General features: G+C 39.3%; 1 protein-coding gene across 1 annotated transcript in view; it reads right to left on the bottom strand.

Annotated features, from left to right (window-relative positions):
- Nucleotides 1-21,035, bottom strand: part of SPTLC2 (serine palmitoyltransferase long chain base subunit 2) — an 88,220-nt gene extending 67,185 nt beyond the window's left edge. Inside the window, exons 1-2 of the mRNA XM_045562701.1 lie at nucleotides 20,728-21,035; nucleotides 973-1,167 (exon numbers count right to left, since the gene is read on the bottom strand). Of these exons, the coding sequence (XP_045418657.1) occupies nucleotides 973-1,167; nucleotides 20,728-20,847 (315 nt within the window). The 5' untranslated portion in view covers nucleotides 20,848-21,035. The remainder of the gene's footprint in view (nucleotides 1-972; nucleotides 1,168-20,727) is intronic.
- Between the last annotated feature and the right edge of the window lie 5 nt (nucleotides 21,036-21,040).

The following is a 21,040-nucleotide window of genomic DNA, read 5'->3' as shown; positions in this document are numbered from 1 at the left end:
TGTAGATAAAGAGTTTTTAGTTTGAATATATAAATAAAACTTTAGCTCCCATCAGTCACAACTGCCATCCACTCAGTCTAGTAGCAGTAGACAGGCCTGTGAACAGGTAACTGCAAGACTGTACAACACAGTAAGTGTACAGTAAACTAAAACTGAGGGATGCACAAAATCAACAAATTGTGGATGCACTCTGGGTGGACACACTCGAGGGTAAAATAGAAGATGAATCAAAAAAAACTTAAAAACTTGTCTGGGCTTTCAAATAATGAAAGTAAGATTGGCCTACCGTACTGAGTTCTGTTATTAAAAAAAAAAAAACCTTCTTAATGAAATTAACTTATAGGCATTTCACAGCAATGAGTAAGATGGCCAACTTGTGGTGCTGGGGACTGAGATGGGGGTACAAGATGGTTGAGATGACAGAGAAGTATGCCTGATCCTGAGCTCTCCTAGGAGCCGGACTTTTCAATCCATACATACACCAATTGGTTTTGTCTTCCTAGTAGCTGACAAGGTCCTTCCCTCTCTTGTGTTTTCATGAAGCACTTTCCCCTCCCACCACATGACCAAAACCCATTCCCTGAAGTTTCCTCTACAATCAGTGTTTACTGTCTCCTCTCTCAGTGGTGACCTTGCTGCTTCCACACCTGCCTCTTTCCTTTAAGGTACCACAAAAGTGAGAAGTATGATGGACAACAAAAAAAATCTAACGTATTAAGTCTTTTTCTAAACTGATGCATTCCCTAGGCTGGAGGACAATCTCTTCATATTTCACATGCCAATAACAAACAGGTTTGTTTTATTTTTAGTAATATCAGGCATTCTTTACTCTAATTTTATTTATTTATTGAGAATAGGTAATACATATGTAAGGTATAAAACTCCAGAGGCACAAAGGCATATACAGAGAAAATATAGTGAAGTGAACAAGGTCCTTCTGCCCAGAGACATCAAAAATTCTTTAACAATTACCTTTTGTTCTTCTCTTTCTGTTGCATGGTGACACTTTTCAATTCTCCAATGCCTCAAGAAATCTCGAAGATATCCAAAGAGGGTGAGTACACCATACCCCACATATGTGAGCACAGCAACCAGCATTGGTGTTTCTTCAAAAGCTTCATTAAATGGTCTTTTATACAGTCCTCCATTTTGTGTAACATGATGGATCTAAAAGAGAAATTAGAAATGTTTGTTGCAATCACATTAAGAAAAAGATTTCTACTCAAAATCTAACTCCTCACAGATTCATAGAATTATACCTTAACAATTTTGTAAGTAATAGTCAAATGAAACACTAAGATCTAAGCAGAGGATTCTTGTTTTCTTTCTTTCTTTTTGTTTTTTTTTGGAGACAGAGTCTTGCTCTGTCGCCCAAGCTGGAGTGCCGTGGCGTCAGGCTAGCTCACAGCAACCTCAAACTCCTGGGCTTAAGCAATCCTACTGCCTCAGCCTCCCGAGTAGCTGGGACTACAGGCATGCGCCACCATGCCCAGCTAATTTTTTCTATATATTTTTAGTTGTCCAGATCATTTCTTTCTATTTTTAGTAGAGAAGGGGTCTCGCTCTTGCTCAGGCTGGTCTCGAACTCCTGACCTCAAGTGATCCGCCCACCTCGGCCTCCCAGAGTGTCAGCATCACAGGCGTGAGCCACCGTGCCTGGCCTATTTTCAATAGAAATAATTTATAAATCATATACTTCGGATGAACAGTTAAAAAAAAAAGATGGAGTGAGAAGGACTGCCTAAAAACAATGCCTAACACTGATTTTTGGTTTTCTGAAATAGATCCTAAAATGCTGTGATTAGAGAAAGCATAACTTCCTTTGTTCCAATAAAGAAAACAAAAAATATAAATCAACAAAGAGAAAGCCTATCCTGAGAAATACTACATTAGCTTACAGACGAAGTGTTCAAAAGTAAATTCAATTTTAGAATGTAAAATATTTGTCAGTGTTTCACTGCCACACATTCTTAAAGCCACCCAGCCATAGTATTCCAAATAATTATCAGCGCTAGGCCCCCACAGAACATGTGGTTCATGTTAGCCTTTCTTGGTAGTGGTAATGCAAATAAATTATGCCAAAAAGTAAGATGTTTATATAAGTGTGATCCAGCATCATATAAAAGTAAAAAGAAAGTGAAACCTAACACAAGAGGAAAAACTGTTAGAATGACCAGTCACTGTCATGAGTTCATTCGGTCCCCCCTGGTCTTGACCTAAGCATCGATTTCCAAACACTGTAAGATTATCCCTTGTTTTAACCTTTGGGATACTTGGTTTTTTGGTCTTTTTTGTTTTCTTTTTTTTTTTTTTTGAGACAGAGTCTCACTGTGTCGCCAGGAGTAGAGTGCCGTGGCATCAGCCTAGCTCTCAGCAACCTCAAAATTAAGCCATCCTCCAGCCTTGGCCTCCCAAAGTGCTAGGATTACAGGCGTGAGCCACCAAGCCCAGCATGGGCTACTTGGATTTTAATATACAAAACCCAACCTACTTTACTTTTGATCTCATAGATTAAAACTTTTTACTTTTTGGTCAGTTTTAGTGGAAATCTTGTTTTACAAAAGGAGTCCACTGCAGAAGAAGTTTGTGTGTTAACTTTAATCTTAACTTTGAACAACTGACTGCAGTGAGGAGGGTCAATCAAAATTTACTAGGACTGCAAGGTACAAATGATGATTAGAAATTAAAAAAAAATTGCTAAGAGCATAATGTCAATTAAGCATGATATCAGAGTTGTGAGAAGTCCCAAATAACTATAAGATCCTTGCTTGTCCACTCAGGTAACCTGATCAGAGATATAATATAAACCTGCGGTCCCCAACCCTTGGGCCACAGAGCTCCGCCATCTACCCCACCTCTGAAAAAATTGTCTTACATGAAACTTGTGGGGGGTGGAGGCGAAAGCACACAGCAGGAGATGAGCAGTGAGCAGCCAGCCAAGCTTCACCTGTATTTACAGGCACTCCCCATTGCTCACATCACTGCCTGATCCCCGCTCCCCCTCACCCCGCCGCCCCCGCTGCGTGCAATTTGTGGAAAAATTGTCTTCCAGGAAATGGTCCCTGGTGCCAAAAAGGTTGGGGACTGCTGATATAAACAAATGAAAATAAATTAATAAAAATTTACATAATTATACAAAGTAATTGATATACATATCCAAGGGCTAAAGATATTTTAGCTCGGAAAGCTGCTTGAATGCTGCAAGTTGGAAGTTTGGTAACATATAGTTGTATTTGATAAAGGAAAGGCATCTGCATAGGCACTGGTACTGATTCAATCTGATGGCCTAAAAAAGAAACTTCTGAAAACTATTTATAAAATTGGTTTAGGTCTTCATCAATCTCTTCACCAACGGCATAGAAGTTTGTGTCAATATTTAATACTAAAACTTTTATGTAGGGGTAAGGCTGTAATGTGTTTAGAAGAGAATAGCTAGAAATGAGCCACAATCTAAAGATAGAAAATTGTTTAAAAAGTAACAACATAACGCAGTTATTAAGCTGGGCAAAGCAAAATGAAAAGCAGTTTAAAAGACAAGAAAAATAACAACCTGATCATCTCTTTAAAAAACTATATCTGAAGATATTTTGCCATAAAACGATGTGTTTAATACCAGTGCCAAACTTCCCTTAACCATGAAATTATTTAAACTATTTCCTTTCAATTGTACATATCATTAAAAAGCCAGAAAATTTACAGAGCCTCACAGTCTCTAGAGTGCCGTGGGTGGATCTCTTTTAAAGATAGCCACCTTGATTTCAGACACACCCAAATGAGATCAAGTAAATTCATACTGTAGGTTAGACTATCTAGGAAAAAGTTAAACCATTATTAAGCACTGTGTGATTCCATCAAAGCCATATTTAAAACTAAATGTATTTTAAAGAATTCGAGTTCAACCATGAAGTGACTTTTGAATGTGGCTTCAGTCAAAACAGAGATATTCTGAGCATGCAGAGGCAGATGAACAGGCCAGCTGACATGCAAATCTCTCACAAGTGGAAAAGTCCTAGAACTCAGAACAAAAGTACTTGATCTTTAAGTACTGATGTTAAATTTAATCTTTCACATGATTCAAACAATAATAATGATATTAGGTCAAGCACGATGACTCACACCTATAACTCCAGAACGAGGCCAAGGTTGGAGGATCACTTGTGGCCAAGAGTTTGAGACCAGCCAAGGTAACATAGCGAACCTCGTCTCCACAAAAAATAAAAAAATTAGCTGCTGTAGGGGTGTGCACCTGTAGTCAGTCCTAGCTAGCTAATCAGGAGGGTGAGGCAGGAGGATCACTTGAGCCCAGGAGTTGGAAGCTACAGTGAGCTATGATCCTGCCACTGCACTCCAGCCTGAGTGACAGAGTGAGACTCTGTCTCTAAATAATAATAATAATGATAATAATGATATTACCATCTTAAATGATATAATATTCCATGAAGGAAAGCACTAGGCCTGTTTTGTTCATTATTGCACATCTAGCAGCCAGGATATTTATTAAGTGTTAAATAGTTAACACTTGCTCAATATTTCCTTTTATTACTAGTAATATTACAGAAAGGGGCATCTCACAGGAGATACCACTTAGTTCTCAAATAGACTTTACAGGCTCATGAGTATGCACAAATCAATAAATATTTGTTGAATGAATGAAAATATATATTACATTCTCCACTCTTTCAAAAGCAAGTAGCCTGGCAAAGTAGGGGTTAAGTAAGTTACAGTGATTACACAATTAACATTGGGCATTTCTAGAACCCAGATCTGATGCCTTTTAGTCTCAAGCAGACTGTCAATGAGATCAAGTTTACTCTCAACAAAGCACAGGCTATAGTCTTACAGTGCATTTCAAATTCTGGATTCACTAGGAGAGCTCTTGATAGGCCTTTCAGTCATGCAAACTTGAGAGTTATACTGTCAATAAGGTAATCAAGAAAAATATTAGTATATCAGTCCCTCCAGGTTAAAAAAATATATAACCAGTCACTAACATTAAGCAGACAAGAATGTGACACTATGTTAGCATTATTAATCAAGGGAAGATTTAAGAACTCCAATAAATACCAAGAAACATTTGCTTGAACAGTAATCTTACAATCTACTGAAAATGCAAAAAAAAAAAAGAAAAAGGAAAAATTTTTTCAGTCAAGACTATAAGCACATCGCTATAAAACACATTATAGGGCAAGGAGATGGAAAAGAACAAGCCATTTTGTCCACATACCTGTGGGCTGTCAACCATTTTTGTTAAGCGGCTGAAAAGGCACTCCTAACCAAAGCAATAATGGGAAAGTATAATCAAAAGATAAACCATATACGTTATATGCTTTTATATGCACTAAAAGTGTTTGGAAGGGGACATAAGAAATTGGAGAAGGGAGTTGGGTGGGATTAGAAGGAATACTTCTTGCTTATAATCTTCCAAACTGGTTTAATTTTCCTATTTTTTTATAATGAGTGTATATTACTGAATTTCACTTGCCATTTTATTTTTTAAATGTTTAAACTAAATTTTGTCACTGATTTTATTCACTATTGGGACCAAAACAGAGTTAATAAAAGCAACACATGCCTATCATCATAACCTCAGTCATCTCATGATTTACAACCTCTCTAGCAAATTCTTACCTACTTATTAGTTCTCAAATAGACTTTACAAGCTGATGAGTATTGCACAAATCTGTACTGCAATCCCAAACTCCTTTCTAGAAGTCCACATTTACATTCCCACCAGCCTCCTGTATAGCTTCACTGAGACATCTCATGGGCACCTCAAAATCAACAAGTCTAAAGCTGAACTTCTCTCACCACCCTAACCCCTCCCTCAATTAAAACCTGGTCCTCCTCCTGTATTACCTATTTTGGTCTGCAGCATCACCATCCAGTCTACCCAGTCTCCCAAGTTTGGAGTCATCTTTAGCCCCACCTCATTTTCTGGCTTCCACCTAGAACTAGTAATGAATTTCTGTGCCTAAGTTTGAGATCTTGTAGCACACGGGAATTTTAAGGAGGCTAAAAATACTCTGTATCCTGAGAGAGGCATAGGATACACAATATACACACAGGTTAAAAAAAGAAAAAATCATGGAGCTGTATATCTAAGACTAGCATATTTTACTCCCGAATTTTTTCCTTTTTTTTTTTTTTTTACTTTCAATTCCTCTTCCTTCAGTGGGTATTACAACATCCTTCTTCCTATTTGGTCTCTCTGCCACCAGGACTCTCCCCACATTCCAACATCTGCCCAAAACAACCCCGCTCCAGTGTCTACACAAGATAAAATCTCAAGTCTCAACTTGAACAGAATCAAATTTAGTCTACAACATCAGGACACCACACTGTCTCCAGCCCCTCATGTTGCCATTATTTCCTTTTCCCACCTCGTAAACTCTTTGTTACAGTCATATCAAACTTCTTGCCACAGACTTTCCAAAAAGAATCCTCCCCTAGGAGTGACAATCTTCCAATAGTGGTAAGTCCATAAATAATGTCAATAATGAAAAGTCAACAAGCAGTAACAAACACCATGTTATTTAGAAACAACAAAAGAATCTGCTAAAATTGAAAGTAGTTGCGTTTGAAGATGAACGAAATGGGTTAGAAGAGAACAGGAGACTGCTATTTCCTAACAAGCCTTGTGGAACTACCAGACGCTTAAAACCATGAGAAGTGAAGGGACCAAACACATGCAACATACTCTTGATTGGTTCAAGAAAAAAATTAATAATCTCACGTGTGTGTGTGTGTGTGTGTGTGTGTGTATGCAGAGAAAGAGAGAATGAATTTTCTTCCTGAACCATTTGAGTCAGTTGCAGTCATGATTTTTCTTTACATTTTAATACTCCAGAGTGTATTTGTTTGTTTGTTTGATTATTGATTGAGATGGAGCCTCACACTGTCACCAGGCTGGAATGCAGTGGTACAATCATTGCTCACCCAAGCCTTGCACTCCTGGGCTCAAGCAATCCTCCTGCCTCAACCTCCTGAGTAGCTGGGACTACAGGTGTACACCACCCTGCACAGCTCAGTGTATATATCTTAAAAACAAGCACATTCTCTTATATAACTACAAGACAATTATCAAAATCAGAAAATTGATAGAATACTAACATCTAGTCTATAATTTTATTCAGATTTTGCCAATTGTCCTAATGAAGTCCTTTGAGCAAAAGAAAATCCTATATTATGTGTTGCCTTCTATCGTTTTAGTCTCAAGAAAATTTTTTATAAACAAGGTTTTGGTTTTTGTTTTAGAGATAGGGTCTTGCTCTGCTGGCCAGGCTAGAGTGCAGGGCTGCAATCAAGCAAGCCTCCTGAGTATCTAGGACTACAAGTACACACTACCAAGCCCAGATAATTTTTTTTTTTCGTAGAGATGAGTCTCACTATGTTGCCTAGGCTGGTCTTAAACTCCTGACCTCAAGCAATCCTCCTGCCTTGGCCTTGAAAAGTGCCGGGATTACAGACATGAGCCACAGTGCCCAGCCCAAGTTTTAATTACACTGTCAGCTGATTTAGGAGGAATGATCCTGCATGAAAACTTCAAGAATCCCATGAAAGCTTATAGATAACTATGTTAATGATCATATAATGGCAAAATAATTACTGGGAAACGGAAGCATATCTTTCTGATATGAATACAAAAATCACAAAAGTATGGTTTCCTTAAGCAAATAAGCATATTCCAGGCTCTATGCTACAGTAGAATGACAGAACCTGTCCACCTGGTGAATGATTTGGAACATTATAAAAACAAAATTAAATGTGTAATATAAACTACTCATTATTCTATAGCAATCAAAGAACTGTTATCATGCCTTTCCCATTAAATGAACCCTTTTCATTTTCAAGTGGTGTATTTCTGATGCTCCTTAAAATCAGTTCTGCTGAAATTGTCTTTTCGTGGAATTTTACTGAAATGTACTAGCTTCTCCCTACTGCATACCACACATACTAGAGAGAACAGTTTGGAGTTCTGCACAAGTCACATAAGTCATGCCATGCTCTGAACGTATATTTCCAGAAGTGTCTTCCTTTTTTGGAAGGGAAATGTTGAAAACTAGGAAGTCCATAGTTTTTCTTGCAATCAGCGTAAATTCTGTAATTTTTGTCAGTAAGTATCTCATGTGGAATGGACTGAAAAGTGCTTCCAAAGCTAGCAGTAAAACACATTTGTATTTTGACATTACTGTTCTCCTACTGAAAACAGACAGCGGAGACCTTCCAGTACATGGGGACTGGAACGTTTCAGTTTAGCGGCATCCTGTACACACTGGGCACTGATGTCTGCCTCAGAGTTACCACTCTACCTGGCCACCACAGCCTCCTCTGCAGCACTTTCCCATCTCTAGATAAGCATCTCATATGCGTGACAGACGCATAGGAGAGTCAGGAGACTGGAGCACAAATGCAGCTCTGCCACAAATTCTGCATGTTCATCTCAGCTCTTTTCCACCTCTAACATGTTCTGAGCCTGTAATACCGCCACTCTGCCCGCCACTCTGTCCACTCCACGTGCTCCCATCTGGTTTTGTAGTACACACCACTTCAGAGGCAACCTGGTTTGAATCCATCTCCCTTCTCTGGGAATATTCCCTGATATGCAGGGGAGGACCATGGTGGTCACATCTATGCTTTGTGACCGTATTTCCTGGGCTATAACTGATTGACACAGTAGACACCTTTGCCAAAAGGAACCCAACAACCCTCTCTCAGGGGGATTTAATTTCAGTGGGAAGAGATTGGCCTTAGACAGATTAGTACCTGTATTAAACAACTTATTAGAGTTTATATGCTTAAAACTTTTACATTTTTTTAGTTGTAAAAATAAGTATTTATTGAACAGTTGTATATTTTTCACAAAATTACACATGGACATATGTAGTATTTCTCTCACAAAATAAATGTGCTTTAATACTATTTTATCTGAAAAGATAGGAGTTAGAAAAAGACCATACTTGGAGAAAATTAAAGTATAAAGAAAACAAATATCGCCTGAAATTCTACAGCCCAGAGATAACCACCATAACATTTTGATGTTTTGCCAAACTTTCATATATAAGAGAAAGAAACGTACAATTTTGCACAAAAGAAATCATACTACTCATGTTTTATAATCTTTTTCCACTTAATATTATTAATCTCTTCTATCACCAGTCAATATAGACAAGTATCACTCTTCTAAAGAGTACCTAAGTTTCATAATATGGACATTTAGTATAACCTATATAACCAATCCCCAGTCACAAAATTTAGGTTTTTCTAAATATTACCAATATGTAAGCGTTTTGTACATCTCAACACACTTTTGAATTTCTCCTAAGAAATTCTTAGATGTGAGGTTACTGGCTCAAAAGTGAAAGTATACATTTATTTGATTCCTGAGTATCATCCTATAAAATAAATTTAAGGGCTGGTCCCAGTGGCTCACGCCTGTAATCCTAGCACTCTGGGAGGCTGAGGTGGAAGGACAGCTTGAGGTCAGGAGTTCGAGACCAGCCTGAGCAAGAGCCAGACCCAGTTTCTGCCAAAAATAGAAAAAATTAGCCAGGCATGGTGATGTGTGCCTGTAGTCCCAGTTACTCAGAAGGCTGAGGCAGGAGGATTGCTTGAGCCCAGGAGTTTGAGGCTGCGGTGAGCTACAATTGCGCCAGGTACACTCCACCCGGTATGACACAGTAAGACTCTGTCTCAAAAAAAAAATTTTTTTTAAATAAATTTAAGGAGGATTTAATGGTATTTTTTTAAGATTTGCTGGTTTCTGAAGTTCAATTGCCGCAATTTAAGTGATCCAAATCTCATCTTCAAATAAATAAAACCACCATCTCAAACAATGTAACATTACACTGAATCGTCTTGGGTTCCCAAAATGCACTGATGAGAGCGTGGAAAAGATGAGTTTCCTCAAATTTATCCTTAAAGGCAATGTAGTTCCAATTACAACAAAATGCTATTTTCTAAGTGTTTTTCTTTTCTTTTTTGTTTTTCTCTCTCTCATTCTCTCATTTTTTTCTTTCTTTACAAATTCATTCTAAAATTCATGTAGAAAAGCTAAGAGCCAAGGCAGTTTTGAAGAAAAATTAGGTGGGGGGAATCACCTTTATTAGATTATAACACATCATAGAACTATAGTAATTTGGGCATATAATTTTGATCAAACAGTAGAAAAATGGAACAGAATAGGAAGCCCAGGGAGAGTACACTGTGAATATGGCATTTGATAGATAATAGTGCTGTCATTTCAAATCCATGGGGAATGGATTGCCTTTTTATTAACTGGTGCTGAAACAAGTGGTTTTCCATGTGGAAAAAAAGAAAAAGTAGATCCCCACCTAACATCATCCTGTAAAATCAATTCCAGGTTGTTAAATATCTAAATATAAAAACAAAAAAGTTTAAAACTATAGCATATAGGAGAAATCTTTATGACCTTGGAGTACAGAATGATTTTCCTAAAACCATCAAAGCATAAAGTAAAGGTTGATAAATTTTAATTGTTTACAACTTCTGCATACAATAGCATCAAAAAGAATGAAATACTTCGGAAAATTTTAACAGAAGAAGTGCAAGACTTGTACATTGAAAACTACAAAACTGTTTAAAGAAATTAAGGAAGGCCGGGCGCGGTGGCTCATGCCTGTAATCCTAGCACTCTGGGAGGCTGAGGAGGGTGGATTGCTTGAGGTCAGGAGTTCGAGACCAGCCTGAGCAAGAGTGAGATCCCGTCTCCACTAAAAATAGAAAGAAATTATCTGGCCAACTAAAAATCTATATAGAAAAAATTAGCCGGGCATGGTGGCACACGCCTGTAGTCCCAGCTACTCAGAAGGCTGAGGCAGTAGGATCGCTTAAGCCAAGGAGTCTGAGGTTGCTGTGAGCTAGGCTGACGCCATGGCACTCATTCTAGCCTGGGCAACAAAGCGAGATTCTGCCTCAAAAAAAAAAAAAAAAAAAAGAAAGAAATTAAGGAAGACCTACAGAAATGGGAAGACACCTAATGTTTATAAATCGGAAGACTTCATATTGTTAAGATGGAAATACTCTCTAAACTGATCTACAGATCAACACAACCCCGATCAAAATCCTGGCTGGCTTTTTAGAGACATTTACAAGCTGGTCATAAAATTAATGTGGAAACATAAGGAACCCAGAATAAACAAAATCTTGAAAAGTAAGAACCAAGCTAGAGCACTCACTTCTCAATTTCAAAACTACAATAATCAAGTCAATGTGGTACTAGCATAAAGACAGACATATAGATCAATACAATAAAATTTAGAGTCCAGAAACAACCTTTAACATTTGAAATCACCCTTACAAATTGATAAAGGGGTACAAGATGAGAACTGTGGTAAGGGCCTAGCTAAAAATATTGATAATAATTAGCCACTGGTCCCCCTGTTTGCTTCTCTATAATTGCCATTCCAGAGCCACATGGCTGGTGGTCGTAAAGATTCTTAGCTTTCTCCATAGATAACATCACATTTTTGAAACCTAGGGGTAGTTTCTGAGCTATCTTCCAGGTCCAGCATTTCAGCTGAAGGGCTGACCCATTCAGACTGGTGATCCATACTGAGGAACTGACTCAATTGGTCTTGCGACTGTCCCACCCAAGAACCTGGTCAGCAAAGAAGACAATTTCTACAACCCTATGGTTCTACCTCAAACACAGTCAATTAGCAGACTCAATTGCCCATGCCAAACTGTCTTTAAAAACCCTGTCTCCCAAATTTTCAGGGAGGAGGATTTGAGAAATTTCTCCCATCTCCCTGTTTAGCATTATGCAGAGTAAACTCTTTCTTTGCCACAAACCCTGCCATATTGGCTTCCTCTTAGGCAGTGGACAAACGAGCCTCATTAGGCAGCAACGCATTTATGATAGATTTTTGACAAGATTTCCAAGATAATTCAAGCGAGCAAGAATGGCCTTTTCAAAAAGTAGTGTGGGAGTAAGTGGATATTCACATGCAAAAGAAATAATTTGGCTTGGTGTGGTGGCTCATCCCTGTGATCTGAGTACTTTGGGAGGCCAAGGCAGGAGGATCACTTGAGGTCAAGAGTTTGAGACCAGCCTGATCAAGAGCAGGACCCATGTCTACTAAAAATAGAAAAAAAAAAATGGCCATTGCAGTCATGTGCGCCTATAATCCCAGCTACCCGGGAGGCTGAGGCAGGAGGATTGCTCAAACCCAGGAATTTGAGATTGCAGTGAGCTATGATGATGCCACCACACTCTAGCCAGGGCAACAGAGCAGGACTCTGTCCCAAAAAAAAAAGTCAGAAAATAGAAAATGTAAAGAACCAGATTCTAGTCTCAACTGTTTGACTGTTGACCAATTGCTTAATCTGCTTTCTTTGATTTTATCACTTAGTCAAGTGAAAAGGAAGATTGAGACAGCTTGAGAATCACTTATAAAAGAAATGTTTTTCACTTAAATTGATATCTGAAAATTATTTTTGCAGTTTTGAAAATGTTCAAAAATGAGGAATCTCCACTTCTGGGCATGTAAAATTAAAGGGAGGGCAGATCACATTATGAGAGATTTCCCAAGGTTGGCCATGCCAAAGTAACGAGGTAAATATGTAGTCTACTGCATACTTGGCCTTCTGTCTCTCCTTCAATCACAGCCCTTCCTTCATGGGAAAGCATAAGTTTTTGATTGATTTCTAGACAATGTGTGTAAAAGACCTTTAGAGATGAAAGTTAATGCTGTTTCTGTCTTTTGCTCTCTTAGGCACATACAGTGAGAGGTTGAGTACCTCCATCCAAACAGCTAGGTTGGGCTGGGCTGAAGGTTTAGGTGGATTCAGTTTACAATAGTATTTCAAGGGTGAGATCCACTGTGTGTTTATTCCAGGGCCCTCCCTCTGATATGGTTTTATCTGCTAAGCATTGTGAGATTGTGGTTGATTTCACATGCTTTTCTAGTCCAGATCTCCAGCCTCTCTACCACTTAGTAAATGTTCTGTGCAGAAAACTGGTCATAAATTTGGGTCTCTTCTAGAATTTGGTCTGTCATGCCAACTCAAACAGTTGTCATATACTTTGCTGGTTTTTCTTTCCCTTGGTAGAGTTCTTCTGCCTATGGCAAATCCAGTTATCAGCCCATGCTCAAGCTCTACAAGTACCACAAGGAGAAAAAATGTCTGGCAATTTCAGCTTACCTCTAAAGGGCTCTTCCCTCTCCGGAATTTTAGTTCTTCTAGGCCAACTTGCTATGCATTGAAGACAACTCTTCAATGTCTTTAAAAATTTTTTTTTTTTTTAGTAATTTACATAGTTTTATCTAGCTGTTACTGTGAAAGCAATGGTTTGGCTCTCCCTATTAAATCAGAAGTCTCATTGTCATTTTTGAGTGTTTTTTTTTTGTTGTTGTTGTTGATGTTGCTACAAACAGGACATAAAAATAAAGTTGTTCAGACAAAAAAGGAATAATTTCTCTTTGACGTAATAGTCTGAGGTAGATGGGTAGTCCCAGGTGGTTAGGTGATCAGGGACCCAGGTGTCTTCCTGGTTGTTCTGCCTTCTTTCAGAATGTTGCCTCCATTAGCATCTGCATCGTCAACCACATCTACATTACAGGCCACAAGAAGAGGGGAAGAGAAGTAGAGAGGAAGCAATTTCTGTTTTAAAGGATATATATAATGCAGTGGTGGTACACATCACTTCTATCCACTTTCTGCTGGCTAGAATTTCATCACATGGCTATCTCTAGCTGCAACACAGACTGGGAATGCAGACTGCAGCTGGGTGGCCCTGTGCCACCTAAAACTCTATTACCAAAGGGAAGATAGAGAGAACCCACCTATCATGTATACAGGGGACACTCAGTGGTGTCTGCCACAATGTAGTGTGAAGAGAAACTCAATAACTAGAATTTTTTTCCTCAGTAGTCAATTTTCCTAAAACCTTGTATTAAATAATCTATTGCTTCTCCCTTCAGTCTGTGATTTTTCGTATCATACACAGAGTCTTCTTTAATAGTTATGAGTTTGTTCTCTGTAGTTTGAAAACTTAGTAGATAAACACTATATTATGATTTGTGGTCTTCTGGGTTTTTATTTTTTAGGGGAGATGGAAGGGGTCTATTTTCATGTGTATTAATGAAGAGTTATAATAGGCAATTAAAATCTGATGTTCCTCAGTATATTGAAGTGCCTACTTATAATTTTGAACCAGGTGTTCCTTACCCTAGATAATACAATATTCCAAATGAACAAAATTGATAAAGTTGAAAACTATTTTTCAAAAATTTCCTGAAGCCCTAAAAGTTTATAAGCTACCCTAACATGGTAAATATCCAATAAAAACATAGAAAAGAAGTTCTAAGAGATTTTAATATAGAATCTATATCTCTTAACTTTTTCAGTTGAGTATAACAGAAACTGACTCTAAACTAAGCAAAAAGGTGATTTATTGGAAGGATGATAGATATGCAAAAAAAGGGGGGAAGAAGAAAGAATTGAACTAAGTCTCAGAAAGTCAGAAAGGCAGGAACAGGCACAGCTCTCTGGATCTCAATGACAGGAGTTGATGAACCTTTTCTCCCAGACTTTGTGGATCCACTCCCCTCCAGACACTCCCCTCATTGAAATCTTAAATCCGCAAGAGAGGGTTGTTGGGTTCCTTTTGGCAGAGGTGTCTACTGTGTCAATCAGTTATGGCCCAGGAAATACGGTCACAAAGCATAGATGTGACCACCAGGGCCTATCCCTGCATATCAAGGGAGTATTCCCAGAGAAGGGAGATGGATTCGAACCGGGTTGCCTCTGCAGTGGTGTGCACTACAAAACCAGATGGGAGCACGTGGAAGGGGCAGAGTAGAGGGAATAGTATTACAGGCTCAGAACATGTTAGAGGTGGAAGAGAGCTGAGATGAACATGCAGAATTTGTGGCAGAGCTGCATTTGTGCTCCAGTCTCCTGATTCTCCTATGCGTCTGTCACGCATATGAGATGCTTATCTAGAGATGGGAAAGTGCTGCAGAGGAGGCTGTGGTGGCCAGGTAGAGTGGTAACTCTGAGGCAGACATCAGTGCCCAGTGTGTACAGGATGCCGCTAAACTGAAACGTTCCAGTCCCCATGTACTGGAAGGTCTCCGCTTTCTGTTTTCAGTAGGAGAACAGTAATGTCAAAATACAAATGTGTTTTACTGCTAGCTTTGGAAGCACTTTTCAGTCCATTCCACATGAGATACTTACTGACAAAAATTACAGAATTTACGCTGATTGCAAGAAAAACTATGGACTTCCTAGTTTTCAACATTTCCCTGCCAAAAAAAAGGACACTTCTGGAAATATACGTTCAGAGCTTGGCATAGCTTGTGTGACTAGTACAAAGCTCCAAACTATTCTCCCTAGTATGTGCAGTATGCAGTAAGGGGAAACTAATACATTTCATTAAAATTCCAAGAAAAGACCTGCCTCCATAAACCAACTCTCAAGAGATGAAATCTATTGTGGAATCAGAAGAGCAGGCCTGGAATAGAAAATAAAAATCTATGGGCATCCCTAATATGTAATTTAAATTTTCAAAAATTACCAATAAATTCTGTTATCACCAAATCCAGTGGCATAGTAGAGTCAGATAAACCTGAATTCAATCCAGGGTCTACTAACTCAATAACTGTTGACGCCGAGTCAGTTAATTTAAGTGGTCTGGACTTTAGCCTTCTTGTTGGTAAAATGGGCATACTATTTACCTAGCAAGGCTCTTGTGAAGATTAGAGAGATAAGGATGCTAGGAGAGGGCCTGGCACACAGCAGATACTCAGTAAATGGTACCTATTACTATTATTATCCTTGGTTTCTCACCACCTGAAGAAGTTGCTTAGCCTTCCTTAATGAAACAGCCTCCATTTCCCTGAGCTTTTCCCACATCTTTCCTCCCCATTGTGTTCTTTCACAATCTTCTTCAGAAGTGTGTGTGTATGTGTGTGTGTTCTTCCAGGAACATTATGATTCTCCAGATTATAACCTTGGACCTCTTCTTCTTGCTTAATGCCCTCTTCTACCTACTTTACCAATTCCCATGGCTTCAACTACCACCCATTCATTCCTTCAACTAATATCTCTTGAGTTCCTATTACATACCAGGCACAAAGCAAATAGTAAAATCTCAAATATTTTCTTTAGGGGCTTGCTAATTAGGTAGCAAGTTGCTATTTAGAATAATTCAAGATCATCACATTTAACAGGTCAGTTCTTTATCTATAAAATAGTTTCTAGATCTTTCCAGATTATAAAAATTGTTGAATACTTTCCCCAACCTCCATATGTATTATTTGGAGTAAGGCTAGAGATCACACCCATAATCTTAGTACAACTGCATATTTTGCCGTTCTTAGAAATTATCAGAAAGCAGCAGACTGATTTACAGCAGACATAAAAAATGAACCCCCAACACAGAGATTATCCCAATGCTTTAAGACCCCTCATTAAACATTATTTCTACAGTCAGAAGTAAAAATCATTTTAAGAAAAGGAAAAACAGCCACCTCAAGCTTCATAATGAAAAGGCATCTTAAAGACAACAAATGTAAGGTAAATTTTCTGAGATTAAATGGGTCAAGAGCAAGGGGCTTACTTTCTTAGTCGGTCACAAACTGCAGCTTATATTATAGAAGGCTTCTTAGAAACCATTCAGAAGGCAACTGACTTCTGAGGCCACAAACCATCACACCCACTCAGAATGCAAACACTGCCTCTACCCATCCCTCTGAATTGCCCATTCTACCAATAAACACTGCTTCTTTCTTTCAAAAATTGAATCTAATTGAATCAACCAATTAACTATCTTGCTCAGAGCACAATAAGTTTCTAAGACACCTGGGATAACCCTAAAAAAATGGACAAGTCTGCCTTCCCTGAACATTCAAGTTCTAAAATACCACAAGAATATACTTGTTTATATATTTCTCAAGAATTTCTATTAAAGAGAATTCCTGAGTACCTCATACAATTCTGGAATCTTTCAGATGCAGGTAGTAAGAATCAAGATGTTCTTCCCCCCTCAAAAAAAAAAAAAAAAAAAGACATTCTTCCTCTTGGAACAAAAAGATATGAAACAAAAATCTGGTCGTACAAGTTATAAGTAGTTACAACATTATTTCTGCAAAGTCTTGAGGTCTTCAAGGTGTGTCTCATCAGGCCCTGCTAAACCTGAACAGGTATACAAGTCATTTTAGCAATTCCTCCTGTTCCTGTCTAACTTACTTCTCCTTTTCCTCAAGTAATATCAAGTTAATTCCCCTCAGTAGAAAGAAAAGCTAGTAGCTATTTAGTAAACTACCCTTCATTAGTTATTTATTTGCCTCCTTCTAAGTATAAGTAGCAAGACTAACACTTTTTTTTTTTGAGACAGAGTGTTGCTCTGTTGCCCGGGCTAGAGTGGTGTGGTAGGTGTCAGCCTAGCTCACAGCAACCTCAAACTCCTGGGCTCAAGTGATCCTCCTGCCTCTGCCTTCCAAGTAGCTGGGACTACAGGTATGCACTACCATGCCCGGCTAATTTTTTCTATTTTTAGTTGCCTGTCTAATTTCTTTCTATTTTTTAGTAGAGACGGGGTCTCACTCTTGTTGAGGGCTGGTCTCAAACTCCTGACCTCAAGCCATCCTCTCACCTCAGCCACCCAGAGTGCTAAGATTACAGGCATGAGCCACAACACCTGGCCAGGACTAAAACTTTGTTCTTTCTATTTTGCTTTTCTTATTATTTAACCTAAGAATATAACTTATGCTCCAATTCCTCAAGATATAACCTTATTTATTCTGGCAACCAGAAAGCTCTCATCCTTATAATATCTCACTAAAACTACTCCCTGAAGAATGAAAGTTAGGTTTAAAACTGTCTCAAAAGCAGATATTTTTCTTCCTTTCATACTTGTTAACTAAGTAAAATGTGGATCCAAATCTCAAAAGTTCTATAAAGAAATGCAAGATCTTTTAAAAAGTGCTGTTAACATGGAATCTTAAAAACAAACTATTATATTTCAGGTACAACCAAAATGTGGCATTTATTTCCTCAAATGTTAAATCCACTGAAAGAAACCCTTGGTAATTAAGATCACTGAATAATGCAATTTGAGGTTGAGAAAATTTCCTGCAAAGCCTCTGGAGATCTTTAAAAATAGGATAGAATCTTCTAGCAAGATTGGTTTTATTAAAGTTCTCCAAAGGAGATAAAGAGACTGAACTACATAAACCCCTAGAGGTTCTTTCCAATGCTAATGTCAAAGTTTCCCTAAGGCTAAGTGCCACCCTTTACCTCAAATAAAGGCCAACCCTTCTCCCACCCATCTGGAAGGTAGGGAGGAAACATTACTGCTTTATTGTGCAACTGCAACTCTTATGAACTGTGTGTCTACTGTAATCATAAAACAGTAATGTCTGTTTGTTTCATAACTCCTTCCTATTACAGCATCTATTTAATCCAACTCTAAACCCATTTTCAAGAGTTACCCTTTTAGTATATACATTCATCCCTTTGAAAACAGAAACACACTCTTGAGAGTGTAAAGCGATCTTATAAATTTCTAACTTCTGTTCATTAAAAGACAAATGTCGAGATATGTGAGGAAATGAATTTACATCTCAATCATGTTATACTTTAAATTTGTATCTTAGTAAAAGTATAACACACACCTATGCACCTAACATCTTATGTAAATGTTGATAGCATAACTGGCAACACTTCTCCGAGAAAGAGGAAAAAGATAGAGGTTGGAGCACTAGCACAGCACTTTAATTAAAACAAAAAAAAAGCTTTTAAAATATTTTTAAAGATACTACATTACTCTTATGAAGTTACCAAGATCTCTCTTTCATATAAGAGAAAGAAAAAAACCCACAGATAATATTCCTCTGTATCACTGTACAGAGCTACAGATCTGAAACTTTTGTTTTAAGAAGACTTGAAAGAAACAATTTTCTAGAAGGGATACTGCAGCCCTTAGGACATTCCAATAGATCATTCTTCCAAATACCACTATGTGCCTTGAGTGAAATTTTTCACAAAAATATGGTCCAGAAAGTCAGCCAGATGTTACAGTCATACAGATTTCTAAAATTTCATTTTAGTAACTTAATGTTTCTCATTAGTTGGTGACCTCTGAAGAAATATCATGCCTACAAATGCTAAACTGTTAAGAGACTATGGGATGGAAGAGCTTGATTTACTACTAAATCAGAACATAACTCCTAGGTACCAAAAGGAACACTCAAACACAAAGCACCCCTGAAGTGTGAACACCTTTCTCCTGACTTCCTTTTTCCGCTTAATAATCATACCTCACTCCACCTGCGATATATTTTCTAACTCCTACTGGTTAAATTTCCCTGTTACATTCTATACAACAATTTTGTTTTATTGGCCATTTACATTGCTAGGAAAATGACAAATTCTTCCACTGCTTATAATGAGCTGGTTCTTATTACTTCCTCTCTCACACAAGTATTTCTTAAAAAATGAAAACAAATCTTTTGAATCTGTGTATTACTTTGCCTTGACACCTTACAACTGCAGGGAGGTCAAGTCTCTTTCAAGTATTTTTGCCAACTCTTAGTCTCAGTATCTCAACATGACCTGAAGAAATGCTTTATTTTCTATTTCACACCAAATAGTAACAGGCCTATTCATCACAGCTACTGACTTGAGGAGGAAGCGGCCAGATATTTTATGTTAAAGCCAAATTAAGATCACCATCCTATCAAAACTGCAACAGTCACACTCCTGCTCAGGGAAACTACTTTTTAAAAAGTTTTCCTTAGTGTCTCTAAGACACTTAAAAGTATTAAAGTCAATTGCAAATTATTACAATTCTCTCTCTCCCAGGAACACTGATCTTGCATCTTTTTAACCAGCTCATCTTTAAAAACACATTTCAGCAGAATACCTGTCAGTCCAGAGAATTGGAAGGTTGATGATAAGTATTGTCTTGAATTCAGAACTTTTCAAAATATTTTAGAACTGCCTAAACTTGGTTGATGATTCCGCCTTGGTTAATTGTATAGAGACTCATCACAAGTCACCACCAGGTTAAACAACCCCCCACTCTTGCTCAGCTAAAGGAACCACCCAACTCAACCTGGAGCCTGGGATGGGGTCTCACCAAGGGGCAGAATAAGAGGATAGTGCTTTCGAGGGACCGGACTGGATTCATTGCCAGATCTACTGGATTCATTGCCAGATCTGTCTTGCTTGTGGAGTGAGTCCAGAATGTGGCAGGAAGAGACTGGGTGTGTTTCCACCTGGCACCACCTCCTAACTTTCTTTGCCTCTTAAGGACCCCAAGGGTGGTTTTCCTCGGAGAGCTGCAGGACTTTAAGAGGAAGCAACTACCTTGGGGGTTTGAGAACAGAGCCTCGGGAGAAAGAACCAGAAGCCACTGAATGGCTCCTACTGGGGGTCCGAGGGGTCACTCACTTCCTCCTTTTGGGGACGGCCCGCACTTCTGGCCAAATCGGGCAGAGGAAGGCACCCGGGGCTTTGAGGAGAGCCCAAACCTCCGGGGGGAGGGGAGGAAGAAGACCTTGAGGCGCGGAGAGATGGGGAGCCCCTGCGCGGTTCTTGAGCCTCGCAGCTCGAGGAGGTGGGGTCAGCGCCCGGACACCGCTGCCAGAACATCTGAGTCGCGCCCTGTCCCGCAGGCGGTCGTCGCGACCTCGCTCAGCCCGGCTGCCCCTAAGCCGGCCCACAGAGCTCCCGGCCCGCCACTCGGTGTCCCCGTACCTGGCTGGCGGCGGCTACGGTGCTGCTCCTCACGTACCCGTTCCGCACTTCCCCGTTCGCCACGCAGCCGTTCGCCCGCACCGGGCGACGGCAGCAGCATCCTCCGGGCCCCGGCCGCATCCTCCCGGCAGCACCCGGCGCAAGGTAGGCTCTGTAGAGGGCAGCGGCGGCGGCAGCTCCAAGTCCCGCTCCGCACCCCACCCACCTTCCCGAAACCGGAAATGGCTGCGGCGCCGCGGCCAATTCCCGGCCCGGCCGTCACTCGGGGGCGGAGCCCTCTCCTTAGACGAGGCGTCTCGCCCAGGGCCTGGCC

This window comes from Lemur catta, chromosome 1 (genome assembly GCF_020740605.2).
Source record: "Lemur catta isolate mLemCat1 chromosome 1, mLemCat1.pri, whole genome shotgun sequence".
In the NCBI taxonomy this organism is placed as follows: Eukaryota; Metazoa; Chordata; class Mammalia; order Primates; family Lemuridae; genus Lemur; species Lemur catta.
This window is presented reverse-complemented; position numbering and strand designations above follow the sequence as displayed.